General features: G+C 36.8%; 2 protein-coding genes across 4 annotated transcripts; one reads left to right on the plus strand and one right to left on the minus strand.

Moving 5' to 3' along the window:
- Positions 1-1,098: 1,098 nt before the first annotated feature.
- Positions 1,099-3,134, plus strand: LOC112167295 (heavy metal-associated isoprenylated plant protein 3). Its single transcript, XM_024304303.2, has 5 exons — positions 1,099-1,246; positions 1,355-1,502; positions 1,933-2,138; positions 2,240-2,327; positions 2,433-3,134. Exons 1-5 carry the CDS (start codon positions 1,238-1,240, stop codon positions 2,849-2,851), a joined length of 870 nt encoding a protein of 289 aa, XP_024160071.1. The 5' UTR covers positions 1,099-1,237; the 3' UTR covers positions 2,852-3,134.
- A 10,283-nt stretch (positions 3,135-13,417) lies between these two features.
- LOC112201334 lies at positions 13,418-16,798 on the minus strand. 3 transcript variants are annotated; one of them, XM_024342216.2, is made up of 2 exons: positions 16,668-16,798; positions 13,418-13,990 (listed from the first exon to the last, which is right to left on the minus strand). In XM_024342216.2, the coding sequence occupies exon 2, from the start codon at positions 13,976-13,978 to the stop codon at positions 13,598-13,600; it is 381 nt and encodes a 126-aa protein (XP_024197984.1). In that variant the 5' UTR covers positions 13,979-13,990; positions 16,668-16,798; the 3' UTR covers positions 13,418-13,597. The 3 variants fall into 3 exon arrangements, with proteins under 3 accessions (XP_024197984.1, XP_040375575.1, XP_040375574.1); XM_040519641.1 differs by lacking the exon at positions 16,668-16,798 and adding an exon at positions 16,474-16,574; XM_040519640.1 differs by lacking the exon at positions 16,668-16,798 and adding an exon at positions 14,748-14,958 and having other exon boundaries at positions 13,418-13,993.
- Positions 16,799-16,856: the final 58 nt, after the last annotated feature.

Consider the following 16,856-nt stretch of genomic DNA (forward strand, 5'->3'; position numbering starts at 1 on the left):
ATTTCAAGGTTGGTTGTTAGCTTGCAACTAATCTCTTAATTAATATTTGCTAGTCACATCAAATGATTGGATGGTCATATCACTGAAAGAGAAACTATCTTTGATAATTTAGTTTTCTGGTTTTCTTTTTCTTTGAAGGCCAGACTGGATTAATATTTCAAACATTCATATGAGAATTTGATCTTCCATGTTTCCAGTTGGAGGGGTTTGTATTGTGTATAAGATTGAGGAGTCATCGAACAAACTAAAATATTTATATGTATAGAATATGAAAATTAAAATTACAGCAAGCATGTGAAGGTCATCTTGATTGATCCAAGTTGGGATTGTGTTATATTGATTTCGATAAAAGGAACATAGAGGAAGAGGTCATGCTGAGAAGAAGATAATTGAGAGATAGACAGAGAAGAAGAGGAGAGGATGAGGGAAAAAAAAAAAACAGTTGTGGGAGACGAATAGCAGTATTTTTTTTATTTTTTAACAAAGTAATTTTGTATTTTTTTCTTCATTTATTAATATATGAGGGTAATATTGGAATATTAGAGGCAAAAAAATTTATAGTTGGCCTGGGTGTACTAAGATTTTTGTTCGGTACAAATAGCAACACTTTTTTTTTTTTGGTGACAATTGCAGAGATGAAAAGACCCTTCACGTGCTAACTAAGTTAACTGAGAAATTGGATGGAAAGTCTAAATTTTAACTATAGAGTGTAAATGGGCAACATTTAGAAAAGTGATGGTGTAAATAATCAAAATTGAAATGTCATGGAGTAAATCGGTAGTCATGAGAAAAGTTAGGGAATAATTTGACTATTTTACCTTGATTTTAACTTCATATTTTACAAGGATTGGGGCGGATAAGGGGATGGGAAATGAAGTCAGATATGGAGATGATAATTTAATCCCCTTACTCTACCCTCTCCATTGCCATCCCTAGTCATTCTATTGCCCCCTCACACGCTTCACACGCAAATAGAAACCCACCTCACCATCACATCACATCACATCCCATCATCATCATAATCATACATGATACATCACACCTCCATCATCCATCATCGATCGTCATCACTAATAAAAAGACTAAAATAACCCACCCACCTGCATCGTCCTAAAACTGAACCCACCCCCTCACCCTCACTGCCTTTAAATAACCACGTCCTCTCCACAGTCTCGCCATTTTCTCTCACAACTCTCCGATTTCCACTCCCAGAACCAAAAACGAAAAACCAACCACCATGGGCGCTGTGAGTCCTCACCTCTCTCTCGTTTTTCGTTTACTGTGAATCTCTCTGTGAATTTGTGATGTATCAATACTAATACTAATGGGGTTTTTATTTGTTGGGTGAATGCAGAAGAAGAGCGACGGCGGAGACAACAAGAAGGGCGGCGACGGCGCCGAGAAGAAGAAGGAGGACAACCCCATCACTGTGGTCTTGAAGATTGACATGCACTGTGACGGCTGCACTTCCAAAATCGTCAAAACCCTCAAAGGCTTTCAAGGTAATGCTCCCTTTCCTAGTCTAAAACCCACTTTAACTGTCAGATTTCCTTTAGTAGTCTAAATTTCCAGTTATTTTCAGCCTCATATACCTCCCAATTTCGTAAAGCCTGTTCATTTAGTGCTTTCCATTTCTGGGTTTCACCGTTTCACTCAAAACCCATTTTCTCTGTTTTCATTATGTTCATAATAATCAATGCTTTTCATATCTGGGTTTCTGGTTCAATTCGTTAAACTCATTTGGTCCATTTAGACTTTCCCCTAAAACTGTTTCTGGGTAATGGGCTTTTTGTATTTTCCAATTTTTGTGGTTATTTTTGCATGAAAAAAAAAGAGTATATTCCAGAAGAAACGCTCTCTGTTTCTGCTTTATGGGTTGAATCTCATCCAAACCCAGATTCGATTCCAACTTTGGTTTCCTTTCTTTTGCAGGGGTCGACACAGTGAAGCCAGAGGTCGGAGCCCACAAGCTGACGGTGGTCGGAAAAGTGGACCCTTCAAAGCTCCGGGAACAGCTCGCCGGAAAGCTGAAGAAGAAGGTGGACCTCATCTCGCCGCAGCCCAAGAAAGAGAAAGACGACAACAGCAACAAGAAGCAGCCTGAGAAAGCAGCAAGCGACGACAAAAAACCCAAAGAGGTGAGAGACTGGCCCCTGCTAACATGCGCCTGTCTTATTGTGCGCAACGTACCTACCTTACTTAATTTTGTTTGGATTAATTTATTCCTCTGTTTGCGTAGCCTCCGGTGACGACGGCGGTTCTCAAGCTCAATCTGCACTGCGAGGGTTGCATTCAGAAGATTCGCAAGACCGTCACCAAGACCAGAGGTGAGGTTATCATTTCTCTCAGCTGTGTTTTTGTGTACTTCATACGGCGGCGTTTGGGTGGTGGTGGTGGATGTTAACGTTTTGGGTTTTGTTATGGTCTGGCAGGGGTCCATGACATGAGCATTGACAAGGAGAAGGAGCTGGTGACTCTGAAAGGGACAATGGACATGAAGGCGGTGGCTGAGAGTCTCAAAGCGAGGCTGAAGAGGAATGTGGAGATTGTGCCACCCAAGAAGGACAACAAGAAAGAAAAGGAGAAAGGTGAAGGTGGCGGCGACAATGGCGGAGGTGGCAAGAAGAAGAACAAGGAGGAAGGAGGAGAGGGTGGTAATGCTGGCGGCGGCGGAGGTGAAAAATTGGACAAGATGGATTTTCCGGTTGGTCAACCCGGGTTTGGCCAGGTACCTCCATATGGGGTTGTTTATGGGTATGATTATCCACCACTACCAATGATCTACATGGGGAATCCTCATGCTCCTCAGATTTTCAGTGATGAGAACCCAAATGCCTGTTCAATTATGTGAATGTGATGAGGAATCAATCAGCTACAGAATCAGAAGAGAATTGTAAATAAGAGGTTAGGCAGAGAGATTAGTCATGGAAATGGGTTTGGGGTAATGGTTTGATGGGGTTAGTTTTGTCCTGTGGGTTAATTAAGCTACTATTTTGTTCTGTTATTATCAATGCTTTTGATCTAAGTTAATGTAATGAGATATTATGTTGATGGTTAAATGTCAATTTGGGCATAGACCCATGTGGATTTATATCTGAAAGCTTAGCACAATGTGACCGGTTTGTTTCTTTCTAGCCATTATTGTCTGTTTTTGGTTTCTACCCTAATTATAATGTGCTAGTTGGAAGATGAAGCTAAGCAGTTAACCACTCAACATCTGGTGAAGGCCCCAAAAATGGGGGAAAATGTTGGTAGTGTGAGCTTTGATGTGCAACTACTTGAACTGGGACATGTCATACCTCATCTCATCATTCACTCTACATTTCAACTCATGGTCATGAGGTAAAAAAATAGATAAAGAAATGAATGATCTGGAAAGATTCTTAACAGAAACTAGTTTAAGACAATATTGTTATACATGGAGTTGTTCATTGGACCAAAAGAGAATAGGATTAGTTTAGTATATGGGTTGTGGTCAATTGTGTTAGCATATTGGTTTGGTTTGATTTATTAGTTTTCTAAGGCATATTTTTGTATGATTCCAATTTTCATAACAAAGCATTTAGGTACTATATGACACAACTTAGGTGAGGAGTACCATTTTCAAATCTCACCAATTGACTTGTATCCAAGATTCCTAATTATTTCAATTATTATATATGAATTTGCAATGCTCATGTAGCATATCTTTTAATTTCAAAATATGGATTTTGTAGGGTCTTAAAGTCTTGTGTCCAAGTCACAATGCAGCTATGTAATATTTGTCATCCTCAAATTTCTCTCATAAGGAAAAAGAAAAGGTCGACTGCCTCGATGCAATTGATCAAGCAAATTCATTTCGTCTTGACTTCCAAGTTGAAGAGACAGCTTAATAATTCTAAATTGGTTGAAAGGTTGCTTGGAGTTGCTTCCACTCAACTGCACATATCTACACCAGAAAGATCATCTCAAAAGTCCAAATTTATGAGAATTATATATATATATATATATATATATATATATATATATATATACAGGGGTTCTTGGCTGCGGACCTCCGTACCTAAGGATTAGGTACGGATTTCTCATTTTTCCCCACTTTCCGATCATAGTTTCACATCTTAGCCGTTCAGTTTTTAGGTCCTAATGTATAGATCATCCCTACAAAATTTCAGCCAAATTGGTGATCATTAAGGCATTCAAAACTGCAATTTACAACAATGAATACGAACGGTTCCGGTTCGACAGATTCGGAACCGTTCGTATTAATTTTGGTAAATTGCAGTATTGAATGCCTTAATGATCACCAATTTGGCTGAAATTTTGTAGGGATGATCTATACATTAGGACCTAAAAACTGAACGGTTAAGATCTAAATGTGTGATCGGAAAAGGGGGAAAAAATGGAAATCCGTACCTTTTGCTTAGGTACGGACGTCCACACCTGAGAATAGCTCTATATATATATACAGTTTTTATCCAGAGCGGAGCTTCGCTTTGAAATTAATGTGTGAAGTTCGAGTTTTTGGTCACTTTTCGATTGCATATCCACATCTCAACCGTTCAGTTTTTAGATACTAGTGTATAGATCATCCCTGTAAATTTTCAGCCAAAATGATGATCGTTAAGGCATTGATAACTGTCTTAAAGCTAATACAGTTCAGGTTGACAGATTCAGTTAGTCTATTAGTTTAAGTAAGTTAGATACCTTAACGATCATCAATTTGGTTGAAAATTTGCAAAGATGATCTATACACTAGTACCTAAAAATTGAACAGTGGAGATGTAGATGTGCGACTGAAAAGTGACCCAAAACTCGAACTTCACACGTTAATTTCAAAGCGAAGTTCCGCTATATATATATATATATATATATGCAGATCCTATCTAGAGCGAGGCCTCGCTCTGAAATTAAAGTGCGAGGTTAGAGTTTAGGGTCACTTTTCGGTTGCATATCCACATCTCGACCGTTCAGATTTTAGGTATTAATGTATAGATTATCTCTGCAAATTTTCAGTCAAATTGATGATCGTTAAGACATTGATAACTGCCTTAAAGCTAGTACGGTTCAGGTTGGACAGATTCAATTCGTCCATTGGTTTAAGCTAGTTGGATACCTTAACGACCATCAATTTGGCTAAAATTTTGCAGAGATGATCTATACATTAGTACCTAAAAACTGAACGGTCGAGATGTTGATATGTGACCGAAAAGTGACTCTAAACTCTAACTTCGCACTTTAATTTCAGAGCGAGGCCTAGCTCTGGATAGGATATATATATATATATATATATATATATATATATATAAAACACAATTTGTGTAGTCTAATCGCTTTTTCTTTTCAATCAAATTGGACACAAGATTTAAAATCACATTCCATTTAAAATTAATTTTTTTTATCTGAAAAGCGCTTCAAGACTGACATGACGCCTTCTAATACAGATTCAATTCGTCCATTGGTTTAAGCTAGTTGGATACCTTAACGACCATCAATTTGGCTAAAATTTTGCAGAGATGATCTATACATTAGTACCTAAAAACTGAACGGTCGAGATGTTGATATGTGACCGAAAAGTGACTCTAAACTCTAACTTCGCACTTTAATTTCAGAGCGAGGCCTAGCTCTGGATAGGATATATATATATATATATATATATATATATATATAAAACACAATTTGTGTAGTCTAATCGCTTTTTCTTTTCAATCAAATTGGACACAAGATTTAAAATCACATTCCATTTAAAATTAATTTTTTTTATCTGAAAAGCGCTTCAAGACTGACATGACGCCTTCTAATTTATATAAATATCAATTAATTTATTAAATTATTATTATTTACACTCTCAAAAAGTTATAATATCTCGCGTTCTCATTTTTATAGCAGTTTAAAGAAAAAATTGATTACGAAAAGATTGGGGTCCCAAACTCCCAATGAGTCCCAATGAGTTTCTGTTTTCCAACTTTTTAAATTTGGTCTTTGTCACAAAAAACACAAAATGTTTTTTTTAAGAAATTACTCACTAAGTGGTGACTCTCTTTGGAAAACTACTGTATTATTCACCGAAGTGATTCCACAGGCACAAATCGTGCACAAATTTCAGGGTCCGTACAGGAGGGCTTGACAGACCACAAAACATTCCAGTACACAATGACCTCCTCCTCCATTTTACCACCACGACGCCCATCACCAACCCAATAACTCTCCCCTGTTCTTTGACAGCTAGGACGGTCCAGTCGAGTCGGGTCGGGTCCATAAACGAATCTGGGGAAAGGAAGGCAGTCAAAACACACCACTAAGATGTCGACAGGTAAGCTAGCTAGCTCGGCATTGTCCTATTATGGCTGTCCTTTGCTTTAGCTACGACGGACTGAGATACTGTTCCTGAAGGAGGCAGAGTCTGTTGCTAAGTTGGGAGTGGAGGTGGAGGTGCTGGGGTACCTGTGTATGGTACAGAAAGCCAGTGAAGGGGATTAAAGGCTCTTTGTCCTGATCGACCTGAAGGCATGTCTGTCCCTAAATTAATATATATAGTATTGGATAGGACCAGCCAGGCTATGCCATAGCCTCTCTCCCCTTTCTGTAGTCCTATGTGTATAAAATTAATAGACGCGATAGTGATGGGCGTCGTGGGGAAGGGAAGGTACATGGTTATTTGGTTAGTGGCCATTGGAACACAACAGACACGCCTCTATAGTACGTCTATCGATCTGCCCACACAAACGCACCTAGCTTATTTACCAAACAAAACTAAGCCCTCGTTTTCTTTTGCTCTCTCTCTCTCTCTCGACCTTTTTTTTACTTTTTACAAGAAAAGTTGAAAAGAAAACCAATATGGCTTCATCTTTAATTGATTTAGCTGATGAAAATATGATTTCATACTTTACCTAATTAACAATACAAATTAGAATTGTACTCTTCTAAGATTTGGAAATGCTTTTTTTTGTTTTCCTTAAACTTTAAACGCTAGTTAAAAAAAAAATTCACACAAGAAGATACCATTTAGGAATCTCTTTTTCTCTGGCTAAGAAGCTCGCATATGACTTTATTCAGGAGAGGAGTTACATTTGTAATACAATGAACAATTACTATGATTTTACTCAGAAGATCATAGCCATATATCTCGTGTATCTCTTCTACGGAGAAAGGATCAGAAGAGGACGTCCGCAGTGCCACAAAAGTGCGGACGTCCATGCTTTTGTAGAGATTAGGTACTGACGACGGCGCGATTCTTGCCTGACGGAGGCCAGACATCGATCTTGAGCTTTTTCTTGTCGGTGGACTCGCAGGCTATCAGTTTGCAGTCGACCTTGATCGGGCTTGAAGTTTCAGGTGAGGTCGCTGCCCAGAACCTTCGACCTTGATCTCCTTGGCCTTCATCTTCATGCTGACGCCGTCCGAAATGCCTCTAGCCTTCATTTGACAAGTACCGCGTCGCTGTCGGTGCCTGATTGCTGCAAAAGTATGGACGTCCGCACTTTTATGGCAGTGCGGACGTCCACCTCATAACGGACTTGCTCTTCTACGAATCAGATAATGATCACATTTTTCTAGTTTTCAATGTGATCGTTTGGTTTCAGAACACTAGTCAATCGCATACTACGGTGAGGGGTGGTCATACCCCTTTTGATGGAATACTTGGAACCTTCGCCCTCTATGTCCTCTTGCGGTACGCGCAACTCTTGACATGTGTACGTCCAACATGCTAGGTCAATAATCATATTTGTCATTTACCAATAACCTTTTTTTTTTTTTTTTTTTTTTGGGGTTGTCCCTCTTAGCTTGCTGCCTTCATTATTAGCAAAAGAACATTGCAGCTAAACTTCGAGCTAGTCAGTTAATTACACTATTTCTCGAGTCAGATTGGAAAATATCTATGTTCAGGGTCTTCATCAAGATTATTCAGGGAATGAGAAAGTTGATTAATGAAATTGAAAGAGTCTGGTAAATGTTAGTTTTTACTGCCAGCTTACATGAGCCACAGTTAATATATATTTTGCTTCAGTATTTAAGGAATTTTTGGTATTTTATAACATTCCATTCCGGGTCACGAGCTGCCATTAGCCAGGGCGTGTAGGGTGCGTGTTGCAAGCAATACCGAATGTCCCTTTAAAATTTTGATGAGCACGTGTTATGCTATGGCTTTATGGCCTTATGTATGTATGTGTGTACTTGTCATCATCCCATAAGCACGATGGCCATACCATGACAACCATGCCTGTGCCTCTGAGAAAGAAACATGAAGCTTCTCATAAAGACTACGTGGGTTGGGTTAAAGGCCAAAAGGAAACGCGTCTTTACATGCCCAAAAGAAACGCTCATTCCACAAACCAAACCAAATAACCTTTTTTTTTTTTTTTTTTGGGAGCAAGAAAATTAGATCGTCACTTTAGTATTTGCCTTTTGTTTTGTTTTTAGAGATAAAAATGGTTCTACTGCTTCAAATTAAACCTAACAAGAGTTGAGTTCGTAAGATGTATTTTGTTAATTGAAGGATATGATGTTATTCGGAGGACAAGTATAAGAGCAAAAAATGTTTTGTTTCTTGGCAACAAAATTTGAAATTATCTGCTTCACCTTTGTGCTTTATGAAGCCGATTTCGTAACTGATGCTTTGCCGACTTTAAACATGCTGATAGTCTAAGAATATATAAAATCATGCTATCCGTTTAGATATTTTCTTGACTCAAAATTTTCATTAATCAAAATCCGATTGTAACATTATATTTTGTATTCTAGTTTCTTTTCTTTCAATACTCCATTAAAGATAAGTTTTCACTCTTCTTTATCAATATGGAAAGCTCAACAATCAAGAGGAAAGGTATGAGAATTTAAATCATTATACCGACTTAAGAAGTCAACAACGTACCTCACAAGTAGTCAATTAACCTCATCTAGATATCTTTATTTAGTTGTATATATATCGTTTCCTACTGTTTAAGAAATGGACCTGCCACTACCTTTTGTATTACTCAAAACTCTTACCTAGCCTTTAAGATTCCAACTTCCATATGCATGTGACCAAAGTTCAAAGAGTTTTGCTCGGAATCTTTATTTTTAGAAGTGATCATTGCATGAGTTCAATTACATGTGAGCATTTGGTAGGGTCTGGGAAAAGGTTAATTAAAGACGGAAGCACGAAAGATAAAAAGGGTTTGATTTTTGTGACGAGAGACTTTTCATTTGTCTTTGGAGATATCTTTATCAAGACTCAAGAGCTTAATACAAAAATACAAAATAATTTTATATTTTACAAGATGTTTTGTTAGCATCAAGCTTGCTGGTTTTGTTAACCATAATAGTACTATATATGGGTTTTTAACTTTAGTTATGGAACTAGAAATTCTCACTAACAATGACAGCATGATGAGAAATTAAAAGTGGATGTTGAACTTTTATAATAAGGGTGTGCTTCAACTCTCTCTTTTTACTTGGGGCGAGTCAAACTTATCAGAGTGCTCTTCAAAGTTTTTGAATGCTAACACCTTAAAACAAGAGTTTTCGCCTAATTCACACGACCGCAATGACCACATATAATTTTCCATCATTTAATAAAAACTTGTATCCAGTAGTAACGTAGATTCTATATATATGATTACCTCTCTTATTTCGTGCTAAATACCTATTCTATTTTTAATTTTTCTTATTTAAGATATAATCAATGATTTTATTATCAGTTTTTTATTCGGAAAGCATATTCTACATATAGTGGTCAAAATTTATTTATCGATTGTTTGAGCAATTAGCAAAGTTATCCACTTTAAGTATCTTCTTAATTTAATTAGTCATGGAATCCAAGCGTGCATTGCTCATGATGAAAGTTAGAGGGCAAAGAACAAGCTCCTTGGTGTGTCAAATAACACTAATTAGTAGGAACATAATGATGCTTTGTAGAGATTAAACTCTCCAAGATAAGCCACATGCATGCAAAAGGAAGCAATATGACCTCAATCATTTCTCTTTGGATTAAGATTTAGGAAAGATTCGAAAGAACGAGAATGATATACTTTTCACCAATGAGATACACTAGTTGAGCCAAACCTCCAGTTCATGAAATGGAATAAGAGAAGTTCCAAATTTCCAATACAGTTTGATTTTGAGATTTTAGTTGGTAGGAAATTTCCAAGTATATCTGTGGCCTTGAATTTTGAGTCAATAATCATGAAAAAGTTGAAAAACAAAAAGGTGAAAGATGAAGAACGAATGGAGTCGGTTAAATCACGATTGATAAAGTCGTCTTTTTGATTGGAAAAAAAAAAAAAAAAATTGTGTACTGTCAAGAGCTGTCGGGGAAAAGTGTCGAGGGTGAATGGAGAAAGCTTTCAAGAGAAAGAAGGCTCTATTCCTTTGCCACACTTTCGTCCTAAATTGCAATTTTTTTGAGCAATGAGACAAAGTTTAATGACTAAACGTGACCAATTGTTCCAACTTCATCACTGTAGTTTAGTGAAGAACATAGTCTTAATGAATATTCCAAGCCAACAACTTGCTTTAGGGGTTGTGAGTGAAACTTCCTGAGGAAAGTTTGTAGCCAAATTCCAAAGAACTTGTCACTGTGAGTGTGAGGTTCGTGGTTGATGCTTGTTATAAGACAACTACTAGTCACTTTTGTCTGTAACACTGAACAAAAGTTTACAAAAACGAAAATCTATGGCACTGAATCAAATAATATACTGTTAATCTGATACGTAGATACGAATGGACACAAAATTCAAACATGGTACGATAGTAATCAATCATGGAACCGACAGTCAAACTCGTACAAGTTGGTATTAGTCGGCTCCACAAACCCCACTCACTGGAAATGGGAACTCTTACAAAACAAGGAAGATGAACTTCGGGCACAAGGTTAACATAACTGTGATTATTGATTTTGTTGACAATTTCACCTATTTACTCGACAGTAACAAATCTCATTTTCATATAAAATAGGTCAGAAACAACCAAAGGCCTCTGAGATCGGAGACGGGTACAAACTGGTAGCTGCTTCTTAGGGAGGGTGGGAGGTTATATATTCAAATTGCTATTGACTACTTCTTAAGGAAGTTATGTACCTCTAACCGATTACACTGGTCTTAATCTATCTATATTATTATTAAGAGAAGAGAGTTTGCTCTCTAAAATAGAATTTTTTTATTAATTTAACCTTTATATATTAAAAAACTATGAAATATAATTAATCAATAAAGATAATATGATAAATTGTAAAATAGAAACAAAAAAAAAGCAGAAAATGTAGCAGTTGTACAGGAAGTTTTTCCACTATTTAACTTATCTCTACACACATAGTGGGTGGGGCCTGCTAGTGCTAAATATCACAACAGCGACTAATGATCGAATACAAGTCAAGGAAGAGAAATTTATGGTGTATATTTGGTGATCGAGAAATTTATGGTCACTTATTGTTGAATTTAATATCAAAAGTTAAATATCAAAAACACTTGCGGTACATTTTGACATCAAATCCACAAGACCAGCTTTCACGTTTTTGATTTCATATTACCTAACAGTCTCAAGGGATCTGGCTCTTCCATTCGTTCTGGTTGGACAATTTGATGGGGCTTGGTTTCGTGGTAAAATTCTCACAAATGTCCTGGGACGTCGAAGAAATCTTTCTTCTAAACTAATCTGTCCCAGATGTCATCTGCATTTAGAATTGATATGATCATCTTTTCTGCAGATATGAGGTATCTGTGAGAATCTGGTTCCGTCTTCAATAATGACTTCTCCATTACTAGCTCTTTTTCCTTGGTATTTGAGGATCAGTTATACTCTAATCTGGGAACAGAATTCACAATCAAATGGAGCTGCTCCTTTGTGCTTCTTTCTATTATTACCAGGCCATTTCGTTTTTCATCCCCTATGGCCCCGTTGTAGTGTTAATGATTGGTTGAAGGTTAACACTTAACACTCATACTTCTGCCAATGGATTAATCCTCTTGTCCATTATTTTCAACTGAACACTTATGACAGTCGCAGATCTTCAGAAAAGTGTTACTGGAGTTGGTGGTATAATCAGGGGACATATTAGTGTTTGGCATAAAAGCTCGGTTTTGAATATTTGCATTCGCGAGTACTGAGGCGGACTGGCAGAGTTCTGGGGATTATTTCATGGATTAGTAGGGGCTTCCGGTGAGAATGTCAGATCTTATTGTGGAATGTGATTCTAAAACCGTGGTTGATCTGGTTTATCAACCTTTTATAAGGCTTCTACTAACAAATCACATTCAACATATAGATACAATGAAGGAAACCAGGAGAACTTATAATTAGACATATTTTCACTAGTTTTAACTATTTTGTTCAAATGAGCATGGCAAGAGCATCAATATATTCCCAGAACCAACTCACTAGCAACAGAAAGCTTCATGATAGAGGAAACTTCATGGAACTGCATAAGACTAAATTTGGCGGAGAAACTAACTTCAATTAAAATTTATCCTGATTCAATAGTATGACCCCTCTTGTGAATTTCAAAATACCACTGGGTTTGCTGATAACTTTAACACCACAGAGGCACTTACTTTAACCCAACTGTAATCAGACTATGAGCACTTTCACCTCTTTACTTTAGATTAACAAATCCCACTTCACTAGTCTCTCCGCAATTGGTTATGGGTCGAAAGGGTGGCTGTTTCTTAGGGAAGTCATCTACAATATTAAAGAGATCACCCTTCTAAGTTCTATCGACCCTAGCTGAAGAAAGGTCAAGAATGCTTGTTTTGACATGTGGAGATTTTGATTATACATGTTAACACTAAGGTTAATAAAGTAACTAAACCTCCATTTCAAACTTCCCCACTTCCAGTCTCTCACTCTGTTTCCTACACTTTCTGATCTCCAGTTCACTTTTGCTAACCAAAAATTTCCGTCCCAAGACCCGTATCAATCAGACATTCAGATGCATCCTCCAAATTAAACTTGTCCATGTTTTGATTATTTGGGTAATTCAACCTATGGTAGACTAGACTGAGCGGGTGAAAGAGTTTGAAAGAGTAACACTGTGATGTTACCAATTACCGGTAGGAAATATCAATGAACGAAAGAAGCGCATCTGAAAAATGGCTAAGCAGTTTGTGATTTGAAAGGAAAATCTTCCAAGATCAAGTTCTGGTGTTATGGTAGAAAAACTTCCAACTGGTACACACTCCATCCATGGATTCTATAACCAGCTCAAATCCTTCTACAAACAAAAGTGTGTAAATATTAAATCATATAGACAAAAAGAAGGAAAAAAAGGGAATTCTACTTAGTAATTTGGCTGGGAGCTATTTTGTCGTAATCAACACAAGGTAGTTTAATTCTATTGTTCGTAAAGCATGCATTGGCTACCGTCCAAACTTGGTGTGGATTCTGAAAATCCTTTTTCTCAACTTCAATCTTGAGCAAATAGGAAAGATCAATGCAGAAAACAGAAAAATGAAGGACCAATCGGTGATTTGAAAGGAAAATCTTTCAAGATCAATTGATACAGCTGTGAAAGAAACAAGTTTCAACTGGTATATACTGATCAATTCCTGGATTTCATAACCAGCATAAAGCTATCTACTAACAAACCACATATAATGATTCAACACTAAAAACATAAACAAGGTAAACAAGAGATTCCTTATAATTAACTTGGCTGAGAACTATTTTCATCATTATCATCAAGAATGAGTTTAACTCCATTGTTTTTAAGAGCATTGACAATAGCCCATACCTTGGTACGGTTCTTAAAACCCTTCTTCTCAACTTCATTATTAACATTGACATGAATCCCTCGTCCCTGTCCCTGGTCAAGACCTTCCACCTTAAGTCGCATAGCGAGCACCTCTCCAACAACTGCTGCCGCCTTTGCGTTGCAAGAGCGGCCACACTCGAGCGAGCCCTTAACTGAATGTTCAATTGTAGATGCTGTTACAACAATCCGGCCATTATTTCTGTCAACGACGTTTGCTGTGATGTACTTCAATGATATGAACAACCGCAGCACATACCGCTTCATAAGACTCATTCTTGGACACTCCTGGAGTTTTGTGTTTAACAAAAAGCCAATTAGATATGAACCAAATGAAAGAAATTGCAAATACCAACAGTCAGGCATTTAATTCTCCTCATGGTTAGTGGTAAGCTTATACTAAACATTGTCTACAGGGTAAGTCTAACCTCATTTGCTTAAGTGGTTAAGAGACCAGTCACAATGAACTTGGAGGCAACTTTAACATACTTTTTTTTATCAAACATGTAGAACTATATCAAAGACAGTTAAACATTCTTAAATCTTGGGTGATCTAAAAGAGAAAAGACAAAGACAGTGTGAAAAATGAACACAATTACATATGCCTTTTTGCAAAATGCATGTACATCCTCTTCAATGTGTCCATGACTACTGCTTTATAAGGTCAACATAATACCATTCAATAAAACGAACTTGATTCAAGAATATAGCACATGCCAAATATTAAACTTAGTTTGGATTTGATAAGGCTTCCAAAATCAATATAAAAATAAGTACAGTATGTATTTAGTATTTACATGTATATTTGAATTTTGATTACAAGTATACATAAGCCAGGTTGAACAGGCATCCAACCTGAATCAAAAGAACCTTGACTAAACTAGTTTCATTTTGTAAGAAAAGAGAGAACTGTCTAGTAAGACATGACAAAACTCGGCATGACTAAAGTAGCAGTGTCATGCTTTCACAGTTTGCTCTACAGAATGCAGCAATTAAGAAGTCAGGTTTTTAACAATTGGATATTACACCTTACCAATAAATTCATTAAATTGGAATAAACACTCCCATCTGGATTATTCAACACTTCAAAATATTGCCCTGGTCACTACTACAGATGCTGTCTGCTAAAGCTCCCTAATCCATGACGAAGGTACAGGTATAACACTATCTTATCAAGTCAGCATGTCCCAACTATTTCTGCATATTAGAATCTCCACCCTTGCATTTTATATGCTAGTCACAGCCAATAAGACAGACTTATCATAAGCTCATGGCAGCACAGCATATATATATATATATATATATATATATATATATATATATATCTGTGTGCGTGTGTGTGTTCAGTCCATATCCTAGCAAAACACTCCTCTGTTTCTGTCCCAACTGAGGATTCACCTTTATTATAGCTTCACAAACTTATTAAGTTTGGACACAATAACCTATTATATTCCAAATTCTGGATAGCCAAGGGCAGGTACATCCTTCACTACATTAACCATAATCATTGAGACCAAATTAATACTACAAGGAGTAGATGACAACTGTGGAAACTACCAGTACAAATAAACCTTATGACAATATCACAGAGAGGGTAAACAAAAGGGGGAAAAACAGATGCATCTCCCATTGAAATTAAAGGTGAAGAATGCCCCGTCTGGCTATAGTATGGAGAAAGGCAATAAGATGCATCTAAAAATTAGGAATAGAATAGATCTGTACGACCATGATGAGGTTGTTTCCAATGTAAGAAATATGTTCAGATGCCAATAAATAAAGAGGTGCAGACCCATATTTTCTGTTATGTTTCTCAACAATTCACAATGTTAAGTAATCGGCTAAAGGTACCTAATATGAGGAAAAACATAAACTATTTGACATTGCAAGGAGACTTGACCTTTGGACTGTATTACTTGTCATATCTTTTTCTTATTTTCTTCCAGTTTTAGCTACCTAAAACCCACCCCAAAGAAAAATTGCACATTTGCCGCTAGTCCAACAATAGCTAAGGGCTTTTTTGGTGACCATTTAGATACTGTTTTTCAGTTAGAGATAGAAGCAAAATACATAAGAGAAGTTTTCATACGTTCATCATTTCTCTCTCCTTTGACCATGCTTTCTCCTTTCTCCCTCTATCTTTAAGTAAAAGATGAAAATTAAAAGCCCAAGAAAAAGAGAAAAACTTGTTACCACACAGGACCTAAAAAATTAAAGGATGAAAATAACAGATTTTCAACTCATTCATTTGAATCCGAAATTAAAATTTCCCAATCTGTTTCCGCTGCTATGTAAGCTGCTTAATAATGCAAGGACAATTATAATCACAACCTTAAGCTGAGATGGCAACCAACGTTTAATCTACTTCAACCAAAAAAAAAAAAAAAGAAAGAAAAAGAAAAGGATGAACCTTAATCTCAAGACTAAAACAAAACAACTTACGAGAAGATGTATAAGGTGATAGTATGGAATCCTCATTCGTCAGGCAGTATGAGTCATCTAAATTCAGGTTATGTAAAGGTAAACACTAATTACACTTACATTGAATGATTTCATAAAGGTTAGTAAAATTCAGACTAATGATTTGATACAACTCCAATCGTGCATTACAGGTTGGTTCATTTACATGTACTTCTTTTAGGTTACCACAATTCAAATTAACAGTTGCATGTCGACATATAACATCAGCTGCAGCTCATCATATTCAACAGATCATAAGTCCCATGTACCTCACACCAAGTTCAAAATTTTATGTCTGTTAAAAAAAGAATTACCTTAACAAAGAGAAAACTACTCCACAAACACAGCTTGAAGAATACATTACCCAACCTAATTGAAATTCATAATCCAATAATATTCTGAGAAACTTAGATTACTCCATGTTCTTAACAAAGTTCAAAACTTTCAAGGATGAAAACGAACCCAAAAGCCTCAATTTAAACCAGAACACAGAAATGAAATTGCTTACCCAAAAACATAACCGGACTGCTGAGTTTGTAGAAGCGAGAGAGACAGAAGCAAGAAGAAGGGTGTTTATGCTGCCAAAGAGACCGCAACGCTGCGTTTTGGGCTGAACCGAAACGCAGCGTTTTGGGTCAGCCCAAAACGCTGCCGTGTCACGTGGAGACAAATCAATAGCAAATTGAATACGTAACCC

Source organism: Rosa chinensis, chromosome 5 (assembly GCF_002994745.2).
Source record: "Rosa chinensis cultivar Old Blush chromosome 5, RchiOBHm-V2, whole genome shotgun sequence".
Lineage (NCBI taxonomy): Eukaryota > Viridiplantae > Streptophyta > Magnoliopsida > Rosales > Rosaceae > Rosa > Rosa chinensis.

Excerpts from the sequence above, each read along its gene's own strand:
- LOC112167295 (XM_024304303.2), top strand. Across the intron at positions 1,503-1,932 it reads AACCCTCAAAGGCTTTCAAG|GGGTCGACACAGTGAAGCCA; the intron begins GTAATGCTCCCT and ends TTTCTTTTGCAG. Across the intron at positions 2,328-2,432 it reads GACCGTCACCAAGACCAGAG|GGGTCCATGACATGAGCATT; the intron begins GTGAGGTTATCA and ends ATGGTCTGGCAG.
- LOC112201334 (XM_024342216.2), bottom strand. The coding sequence starts at position 13,978 with ATGAGTCTTATGAAGCGGTATGTGCTGCGGTTGTTCATATCATTGAAG.